Source organism: Capsicum annuum, chromosome 1, assembly GCF_002878395.1.
Source record: "Capsicum annuum cultivar UCD-10X-F1 chromosome 1, UCD10Xv1.1, whole genome shotgun sequence".
Taxonomy (NCBI): domain Eukaryota; kingdom Viridiplantae; phylum Streptophyta; class Magnoliopsida; order Solanales; family Solanaceae; genus Capsicum; species Capsicum annuum.
In genome coordinates, this window is record NC_061111.1 from 197,777,876 (window position 1) to 197,788,111 (window position 10,236).

Consider the following 10,236-nt stretch of genomic DNA (forward strand, 5'->3'; position numbering starts at 1 on the left):
ACTTACTCCTACTTTTTAAATACTTATTTTATTTCAAGATGAATGCTCATGCTTTGCCACATATATACTAGAAGGATCCATTTTTAGTAAAGACAGTTTAATCATACTTTACGTTTTGAATTTAAAAAATACTGAAATCAATTCAACAAACGTGCTTAATTAATACTATCAAATTAACCATCTTATTAAAGAACATGTTATGCCACGCCACGTCGAAAGAGTAATTATGAATGCTTACTCTTTCGATATTGAATATTACTAAAATAAAACTGTTGATGTAAAATGTTTACACTATCAAATTTAAATACATAAATTAAAGTTAGTTCAGTCAAATAAGCCATATATTTAATATCGTCCTTGATTTTTTTAATTGATATGTTAGATACATGGTACAGTAAATTTAATTTAATGTAAATAAACCGTTGGTGTAATCGGATATCAACATTACTCTTAACATTAATTATAATTTAAGTGCAGCAACGTTCAGTTAAATGTTAAATGAGGCAAGAAAAGCACGTTACAATGTTCAGTTAAATTAACTATTAAGATGTTATATCACTAGAAAAAGCGTTACATGTAATTTCGTCCTTCTTTGTTCACTTTTATATTTTGAAATCTTTATATTTGTCTACTTTATAAAACTATCGATAATTTACCTAATTTTATTTATAAAACCATGGAGAATTTACCTAATTTTATCCATTTTACCTTTAGCATTAAATATAATTCATTATCTAATGTATTTTCTAAAATATTAAATTTATTATATCCAAAGGATAATATAATAAAAATTAATCTTATCATTTACTGCTTCTTAATTCGTGTGTCAATTAAAAAAGTCGACAAATAAAAATGAACCAAGGGAGTACATTTTATTGTAACTTTCGACCTAAATTAGTTATGTTGTTTTGGCTCTTTAATTTTATTCACCTCCCCACTAATGTTCTAAAAGGCGTATTTTATGTGAAAATAATAATACTTCCTAGGTCATTCGTCCCAAAAATAATTGTTAGGTTATGTTTTCTACACAAATATTATTTAATATTTTAAGATATATTTTTGTCACTATATTAATATAAGAACAATTATAATTTATAGTATTTTTCTTATAATTTTAGAATATTTAAATCGTGATTTTAAAATATTAAATTACTCTAATTTAATTTAATTTTAGAAATTGTATTAATAAAATTTAACTACATCAAAACGCAAATATGACAACTAATATAAGACAAATTGAGTAATATAAAAACTAGTCCCAACTGATTTTTGCATGAAATCTAAAAAATATCCTCTCATTTTTGCGTTGGGTTACTAATTGTGGAATATCTTAGTGGGACATATATGTCATTTTTATTTTCTTGGATCATATTTTTGTCTTTAAGGAAAAAACAAATTTGTCTGGCCGGTATCCAGTGACTACAGGTGAAATGACCAAAATACCCAAAGAGCTTAGTATAAATAGAGCTCGAATTGAAAGAAAATCACACACAACAAAAAAACTAACTCTTCACTTCACCTCCAACACTTTGAACAAATGGCAATGGCAAACTCTAATGAGTTTAAAGCTTTCTCAGGTTCTTTTTCTTTTATCAAATAATTAACTTTCCATTATAATTTTTTCAAATTATTCTTGCAATTGAATTTTGATTTAGACATAAATTCTTTTTAAAAAAGTGAATTTATGTTATAATTTTAATTCATAATATCAGGTAACAACACAAATGGACCACAAACAGCAACCTCTACTGATCAGTTTAGAGCTCTCACCAAGGCTTTCTCAGGTTCTTGTTTTCTCTGCTAACACTTTTAATCATATATTAAATTTAAAGGTGATTTTACAATTTGAAGTCTTGTATTGCAATTTTTATATGTATTGATTTATTGGTTTATGTTAAATTTATGAAAACTACATATAATTTGAAATCACACATTTTATATGTTATTTTGTCATTTTATAGCTAGCCAAATTATTGGCATTTGGTGTCACCCCTCTATTTGTCTTTGAACAAATGTGCTACAAGAATAAGTCCAGAGTACTTATTTTTTGGATTTTTGAACAAATCAAAAACTGGAAATGAGATTAATAATGTTTTGGATTTTTTCTTTAAGGACTTGGAGTTGATGAGAAGTCATTCATATCAATACTGGCAAATTGGGACACAAAACAGAGGCAAATTTATAGGAAAAATACTAGAGAATTGTTCAAAGAGGATGAACGTCAATTTGAGAGATGGAATGAAGAACATGTTCTCCAAATTCGCCAAGAGTTCTTACGTCTCAAGGTATTTGTTTTGAACTAACTGAAAATCTTACGAGAAAAAACATTAGAGTCCAGTTTAAAAATTTGTTGTCAACTTAGTTTATTGTACTGAGTTGTTTGAATAATTTATATTGTAGGATGCCGTGGTGGTGTACACAATGCATCCATGGGAGAGAGATGCTAGATTATTCAAGGAGGCATTGGTGAAAGAAGCTCAATTACCTCATGATCAACTTCATATTATTATAGAAACTGCTGCCACTAGAACTTCTGAGCAACTCTTGGGAGCAAGAAGAGCTTATCATTCCCTCTTTGAACACTCTATTGAAGAAGACATTCTCTCCCATATCCACAATACTCATGAAAGAAAGGTACATACTTGTAGACATATACACATTTTCGGTTTAACTTTTGGATCACTGGTTGAATTCTAAAATGTGATTAGATTACTGTCTAATCCTTCTTTTTTCCTTTTTCGAAATATATAGCATTTAGTTGGTCTTGTGAGTTCATACCGTTATGAAGGGCCACAAGTCAACGAAGAACTTGCAAAATCTGAGGCTAGGGAGTTTATGAAGATCATTAAAGATGGTGGAAAGAAGCAGCTTATTGAAGATGAGGGGGTTGTGAGGATATTATCAACGAGAAGCAAGCTCCATCTCAAGGCTCTTTATTCCTATTACAAGGAAATTAGCGGCAACTATATGGACGTGGTAAAATAAAATTTAAAAAATAGTATGACGTTTGTTTGAAATTTTTCATGAGGTATTGAGATGGTTAAGACCTCTCATCCTTGATCAAAGGTTTGGAATTTGAAAACTCATTAGATCCAACCGAAAAAAATTCTAATAAGCATGCCAAATCAGCAAAACGAATATGTGGTTAATTTTCCAAAATCTTTTAGGTAGGTCTATATATGTTTCACCATATTTTACTGACTTATTGTGTAAATATTTGTTTTTCCTTCCTTGCAGGACCTTGGTGGCAGCTTGATTTTAAAACAAGCAGTACAATGCCTTTGTACACCTCAAACATACTTCAGCAAAGTGTGATTACTTTTCAAACTTAGACACTTAATTATTTCTTCTTCACACTTTGATTCTTTTTTTTTTGTTGTTTATATATCACTTCTCATATTAGATTTCTGATTTTATTTTGTTTATAGATTTTGGATGCGTCACTGAGACTAGATGTGGATGAGCCGGCCAGAGACTCAGTAACTAGAGTCATTGCTACAAGAGCTGATGAAGATATCAAGCAAATTGCTGAAGAATTTTACAAGAGATTTGGAACTACTCTCACTAACAAGATTGAAGAAATTGCAAATGGTAGCTACAAGGAGTTCTTACTTGCTTTAGTTACAAAATCAGTCTAATTTCAGATAATATATAGTAGAGATGAATCATTAATAAAAGTATAATGTTTGTGTTTTATGTTTGATGATTGTATTTCCCTTCGCTATCTACTTTTGTGTTCTTTCTTGGTTAAGACACATGTATTTCCTTATGTTAAAGAATTTTAATGTCAAAATAAGTATTGAATCCTTACAAGTTATAACTCTGTGATTCTTTTAATGTTACCCAGTAGATTTATTGCTCATAAATTACTAAACAAATTCTTGTGACGAAAAAGTCTCCCAAGTTTGATAAAATAAATTTTTAAAAAGGATTAATAAATAATAAAGAAAGACAAAAAAGAGGGGTAGCTTAGTGCATTGAATATTTTGCTATGCATGCGTCGAGGGAAGGTTGTCAAACCGTAAGGATTTATTATATGCAATCTCGTTGGGTACTATGTAGTTTTGATGATTGACAAACTGACACATGAATGAAACATGTTACTTGAGCTGGTCCACGCATAGGAAAGCAGATTTTCAGTTTCACTGATAGATGCAGACAAGATTGCTTAAAGACAAGAACGAATAAACAAGCCTAATTCTGATATACTCAAACTACTGATCATGTGGGGAATATAACAAGTTGAATTTGATTCAAACACTTAATGATAAGGGAAATCAATTTGAGTTGAAAAAGAAGTCCTATGTGAAGAAGGAGTTTCACTTCTGAGTATATCTTGAAGAGTCCTATGTATATGGGAGAGGAGAAAGATTCTGATAAATAAGCACGAGCTGATTTAAAAGAGTTCAAGTTTTACTACAACACTAAGGAGACAAGAGTTGAAATTAAAGAAAGAGTCTCACTTAAAGTAGAACTCTATGTAATGAGAGTTTTGATTAAAGGAGGAGTTTAAAATAAAGAATGACTCTTTGGAGAGCTGTGCTTACATAGAAGATGCATCATTTAGAATAATTCACGCACTTACAAAAAAGCAGAAAACATAATCGACAGGTTGACTTCATGAAGTGTTACTCAATCACTGAAGAAACACATTGAAGAACTTGGTCCTAAGTATAGAATTCAGCTAAGAGTTTTAGCTTTGATTTTTAGAGTTGTTCATTGTGTTTGAGCTATTGATGTAATATTAGTTTCAGTGTGTTATAAACTGAATTAGGAGATAGTCTTCGAGTTGGGGAAAAGTCAGAGACTTTGGGAACGCATACCTTGGGAGGTGTGTGTAGTTAGAAATTAGAGTTTATAATTCCTAATTGTTAAGTCAAAGGAAATAGAGTTTATAATTCCTAGTTGTTGAGTTATAGGGATTAGAGTTTATAATTCCTATTTGTTGGTTACAAGAGTTTTGTAATCAATCGTTGTTGAGGCTTAGAGTTATTTAGTGAAGTTGGGGTTAAATCCTGCAGGTCGTGATTTTTTACACCTTTTGAGCCGGGTGTTTTTCACGTAAAAATCATTGTGTTCTTTATCTTCTGTTTTACTGCTTTCTTGGAACACGTCAGACAACTCGTTTCATCAATAAGCAACAGTTAGACGAAAATAAAATAATCAGTAGAGCACGAACTTTAACAAAACTTACCTTGTATTTCTGCAAGAGACTCTTTTCACGGGTAAAAGACTAGGTAGTTTAGATCCTAAAAATAGTCTTTATTTTCTATCATACTCTAGAAATATATTGTGGTTGCTACAAATGGAGGCAAGGCACTCCACCCTCCTCTTTGTTGTACAATATTTGATATTGAATATAATAAACAAGGTAAGGGTCTACGCCTAACCCCTCTCCGCGGCAGGGAATACCTGTGTGGTTGGCTTGAATTAAGAAAAAAAAAAAAACAGAAAAGAGCTTAAAATATTCTTTAATTATCTAAAATGGTGCAAAAATACTTTCATCTACTTGTTGGGCCTAAAATATCCTTTCCATCTACCTATTGGATCAATTTTGCTCTTCAATTTAACAATTACCTTTTGATCTCACCTCATTTATGACATGACATATTCCTATTGGACAATTAATATTTAATTAAACTAATTAAACTAAATCACTGATTCAGTATACACCATTCCAATATAATGTACTTAAGTTCACACTAATCACAACTATTATTAGTAGAAGTAGTTCCAAAAGGAGAGTTTCCTGATCTAAACAAAATGGTAAAAGAAAATTGTATACATATTATAAGTTTAACTTTCGTCTTGTAAGTGATTAATAAATGCAAAAACGAAACTCAAACCCAAAAATACATAACATAATCAGCACTCCCTTCAAGTAGTTCAATTGTTAAAAGCATCACACCTGTGTCTGATTTCACCACTTCTGCCAAATTTAACAGCATGCTCACTAAGCTTCTGCATTGCTGAAGCAAATGCCTTAAAGACCAAATTTTGATCTCTAATATACTCTTCAACGTGTACTTTAGTCCTCAGATCTGAAAACAGACCACGGTCGGACGACAATAGACCTAGACCCTTAGGTAAGTTCTGGTAATACATGCTGTCGAACTTAATGGGAGTCATTATGTCGTTGAACACAGATATGTTGAATCTTTTTGCTGATTAACACAAGCATTTCTCAATGCTTGAGCAAGTCTGGGGTTGTAGGAAGGATCAAATTGGAAAGTTTTATTGTAATTGTAAAGATTCGAGCTGAACTCTTTACAATGTGAAAACCCAATTGCGTGTGCCCCGGATAATGCCACCATTTCTTCAATGGGAAGACTCAGGTAGGAAAGGACAGAAAAATGAAATCCACGAGAAGAGAGGAGATGAGCAGATTATGATCATGAATGGGGATTTTTTTTTGTTAAAGGAATTAGAGTGGGTCTTAATTGGGTCCACTTATTTGGGTGGGGCGGATTGGATTTTGAGGATAAAATTAATTAGTTTAATTGAATATTAATTGTCCAATAGGAATATGCCATGTCATAAATGAGGTGAGACTAATAGATAATTGTTAAATTGAAGGGTAAAATTGACCCAATAGGTAGATGAGAGGAACATTTTAGGCTCAATAGGTAGATGAATGATATTTTTACACCATTTTAGATAGTTGAAAGGTATTTTAAGCCCTTTTCCGAAAAAAAAGTCTTGTTATTAGTTAAATTGTTGGGAAGTTGGGGTCAAATAGAGAGGATGATCGAATTGTAACTCCTTCGTCTCATTTTACTTGACTCCTATATTAAAGATAATTATTTCAATTTACTTGTACAATTTATTAAATTAAGAGAATTATGTTATTTTTTTCCTTTGCTACCCTTAATATTATATAACTATAGTAGTTAAATTTAGAGTTATAAAAAAAAAGGTAGTCCGGTGCACTAAAGCTGTCGCTATGCGCGGTGTCCGAGGAAGGGGCCCCACCACAAGGGTGTATCATACGCAGCCTTACCTTGCATTTATGCCAGAGGCTGTTTCTAAGGCTTGAACCCGTGACCTACTAGGCACATGGAGACAACTTTACTAGTTACCCCATTAAAGATTAGTATAATACCCTAGATTAAAGATTTCTTAATGATATGTCTCAAGTCAACAAGGATCGCAACGAGTAATAGTATATCTCTCTTCTCCATTAAAGTCACGCGAAAAACTTTTAGCAGAGTACATTTTTGCCTTTGCAGTTGAAACTATAAGTAGTAATTAAAGGTAAAATAGAGATGATAATTCAATATAATTGAACTAATTATGCGTAAAGAATTTAACGGAAAATATTTAAGTACCAACGAAATCCTATAAAGTAATATACATGACAAAAACAAAACAAAGAAAAAAAGAAGAAAACTACTACATTATCTATCCTATTCGTAATGAATATGCTTTATTTAGATTTGTTCCTGCTTCACTGTTGAGGATGAGAGCAATAGTCCCTCACCTTGCTTAGGAAAATTGGTGACATTCCGAAGCCTCCTTTGTAAAAGGAATCATCTGAAATTGTTGAAAGGACTTTGCAGCATTCTGTGGGTAATGAAACCTTATCCTCATAAAAGGAAGTGAGCAAACCTAATTCACAACCTTCAACTGGGATGCAACAATCCTCAACGTCATCGTCAACGGGTAATGATAGAGCCTTGTGTGGTGGCAAAACCACATGATCATCAACGGGGGATGGAGTCACAATAATTGGTGAAGCCGTGTGCGATGACGGAGCCGCATCACTATAACGAGACATGAAGTTGCACGTACATCCGGGGCTGACAATGCAAACACTATACATGATGATGGTGCCACCATCGAGCTGAGTGCCACTACGAAAAGAACCAACAACGAAAACACTGATCTCAACATGTTTCAGAAAAAAAAAGAATTAATAACCTGTGTTTCTGTGATGAGAGCAAACATGAATTACGTTGATATAAATAGGCAAAAGCTTAACCTTGGACTGCACGACTTCCTAATCCTTTTAATATTCGAATTCCTACATCTATCCAAATTATAATTTCTATGTCTAACACTTCGAAAAATTTAAAACAATAGTACTAGTATAGATGATATTGAAACTGGTGATGGCTCCAATATATAAGAATATAATTCTTAATTTTGATTAATAATTCTAAAGCCAGAAATATAATACTCCATCAGTTTAAAAAAGAATAACCTAATTTTCTTTTTAATCCGTTTAAAAAAGAATGATTGCTTTCATTTTTAGTAACTTTTTAATTTTAAAACCACAGGAATGAAGAATATTTTGGTACACTTACATATCTTTAATTTAACACCACAAAATTCAAAAGTTTTTTTTTATTTTCTTAAACTCCGTGACAAGTCAAACTAGATTATTTTTTTTTAAATGGAGGGAATAATATATTATAATAATCATAATTTTTAACAACTATTATATAAATAATTATTTTGCGTGAAAAGGAAGACAACACCTTAAAACTTGTAAGGGAATTAAGACAAATAACTACCAGTATAATTTTAAGGAAACTTTTTTGCATTCCCAATGCAATGAGGATTGGTTAAGATAATGAAAACTTACCATGTTTGCTGTGCTTCTCCAGATTATATTATAAATCGGTATGGTGGGAACAAATTTGTGAATACAAGAAAACTTCAACATTTGAGACTATATCCTGTGTATTCCCTTGTTAAAATTGTTCTCCCTATGTGTATTCCCCGTGGATCTCCTGTGTATTCCCTTTGTATATATATCAACAAAAATATGAGATCCAGTGACATACAAGAATATTTTTTTATTTTTAACAAAGAGGGTGAGCCACATACAAGAATTTGAGATTATGTATGAAATACATGTAACAAAAGAAAATTTTCAACTCAATTTTAACTACAAAATTTGATTTCAAATTAACAAGTTCAGATCACGTCTAATCATTCTTAAAATCTGTATATTACGTCGTATTTATGTTGTCAAAGAATTCCAATCACGACCATTGAAATCAATTTTTTTTTTTTTTAAAATTTTTGAGTTGTTCCAGTAGTTCTCTCTTTTTTAAATAAGGCCATATCTTCAAATAGAAATTAAATTCTATAACAAACTAAACTTTTGTATTGATCAAATAAAGAGTTTACATGATTATTCATGAAAAGGGAGATTCCAAAGTGCTATCACAAAATAGCTTTAAAAAAAGAAACAACATAACGTAATTTGTCAAACTCCCCAACATGTTCTCTACCGTGGCCAGTGGCCATGTCCATAACAGATTCGGCTAGGCTTTGTCGTCCAACTTATATGTTTTCTTGATGAATCTAACTTGAAATCGGACCAGCCCTTACCTTTATTTTTCCTTTGGACAAAAACCGACTTAAGGTTAATTTGGGATCCAACTTTGCCAGACTCAATTAGTAAAATTTGAATTACAAATAGAGTTTAGTGACTTTAATAATATAAAAAATAATTTATGATTTTGTTGGTATATTGACCGGTAAAATTCACTAAACTTATAATCATCTAAACATATATGCCTCTATGAAGTTTGAGGATTGTTGTATATTTACTAAAATCGTGATGTCCAAGATTACTTACATGAATGAAAAATACTTTTTTATCATCACTAAATACGTTCCAATTGGTAATCCAATTTAATTTAGGATAAGAGAAACTAATTTCTTTTATTTATCATATTATAATTGAATGTTAAATTTTGACTAAAGAGTCAACCCCTCTACACCTGCCGGCTGTCGTCAAGGGTTGGGCTGGAGTTATAAAAGGCCATGATCAGAATAAAGGACTTGTCCTCGAGAAATTGACACATATATACCACTTTCTAGTTCTAGTTCTAGTATAATTGGCAAAAAAATAAAAATAAAAAAATAGCTAAATAAAAAATATAAATAACATGAATATCAACTCTTTTAGAAGTAATTACATTCTCTCCTATTTTTTAATTACTTTACTCTCTCTCCCTATTAATATACATAACATAACCCACATATACATAGCATTTTGTGTATATGTTGGGATTCTTATAATATATTTAGGGAGTTGAAATTTTTTGTAATATTGGAAACGTAAGTTATGTATTTGTGTAATTTTTAGAAATAAAAATTGATAAAAAGGAGACCTAAACTAATTGGCATTAGTTAGCCAACTAATTTTCATTTTAGTTGACCCTCTTTTTAAACATATTTATTTCAATTTACTTGTCTTTTTGATGAAATCAAGAAGAT

At 31.0% G+C, this 10,236-nt stretch overlaps 1 protein-coding gene across 1 annotated transcript; it reads left to right on the top strand.

Annotated features, from left to right (window-relative positions):
- Positions 1-1,496: 1,496 nt before the first annotated feature.
- On the top strand, positions 1,497-3,812 carry LOC107860204 (annexin D4-like). Its single transcript, XM_016705481.2, has 7 exons — positions 1,497-1,577; positions 1,713-1,784; positions 2,113-2,285; positions 2,401-2,634; positions 2,752-2,976; positions 3,238-3,309; positions 3,429-3,812. Exons 1-7 carry the CDS (start codon positions 1,538-1,540, stop codon positions 3,636-3,638), a joined length of 1,026 nt encoding a protein of 341 aa, XP_016560967.2. The 5' UTR covers positions 1,497-1,537; the 3' UTR covers positions 3,639-3,812.
- Positions 3,813-10,236: the final 6,424 nt, after the last annotated feature.

Excerpts from the sequence above, each read along its gene's own strand:
- LOC107860204 (XM_016705481.2), top strand. The coding sequence starts at position 1,538 with ATGGCAATGGCAAACTCTAATGAGTTTAAAGCTTTCTCAG. Across the intron at positions 2,635-2,751 it reads ACAATACTCATGAAAGAAAG|CATTTAGTTGGTCTTGTGAG; the intron begins GTACATACTTGT and ends CGAAATATATAG. Across the intron at positions 2,977-3,237 it reads GCGGCAACTATATGGACGTG|GACCTTGGTGGCAGCTTGAT; the intron begins GTAAAATAAAAT and ends CCTTCCTTGCAG.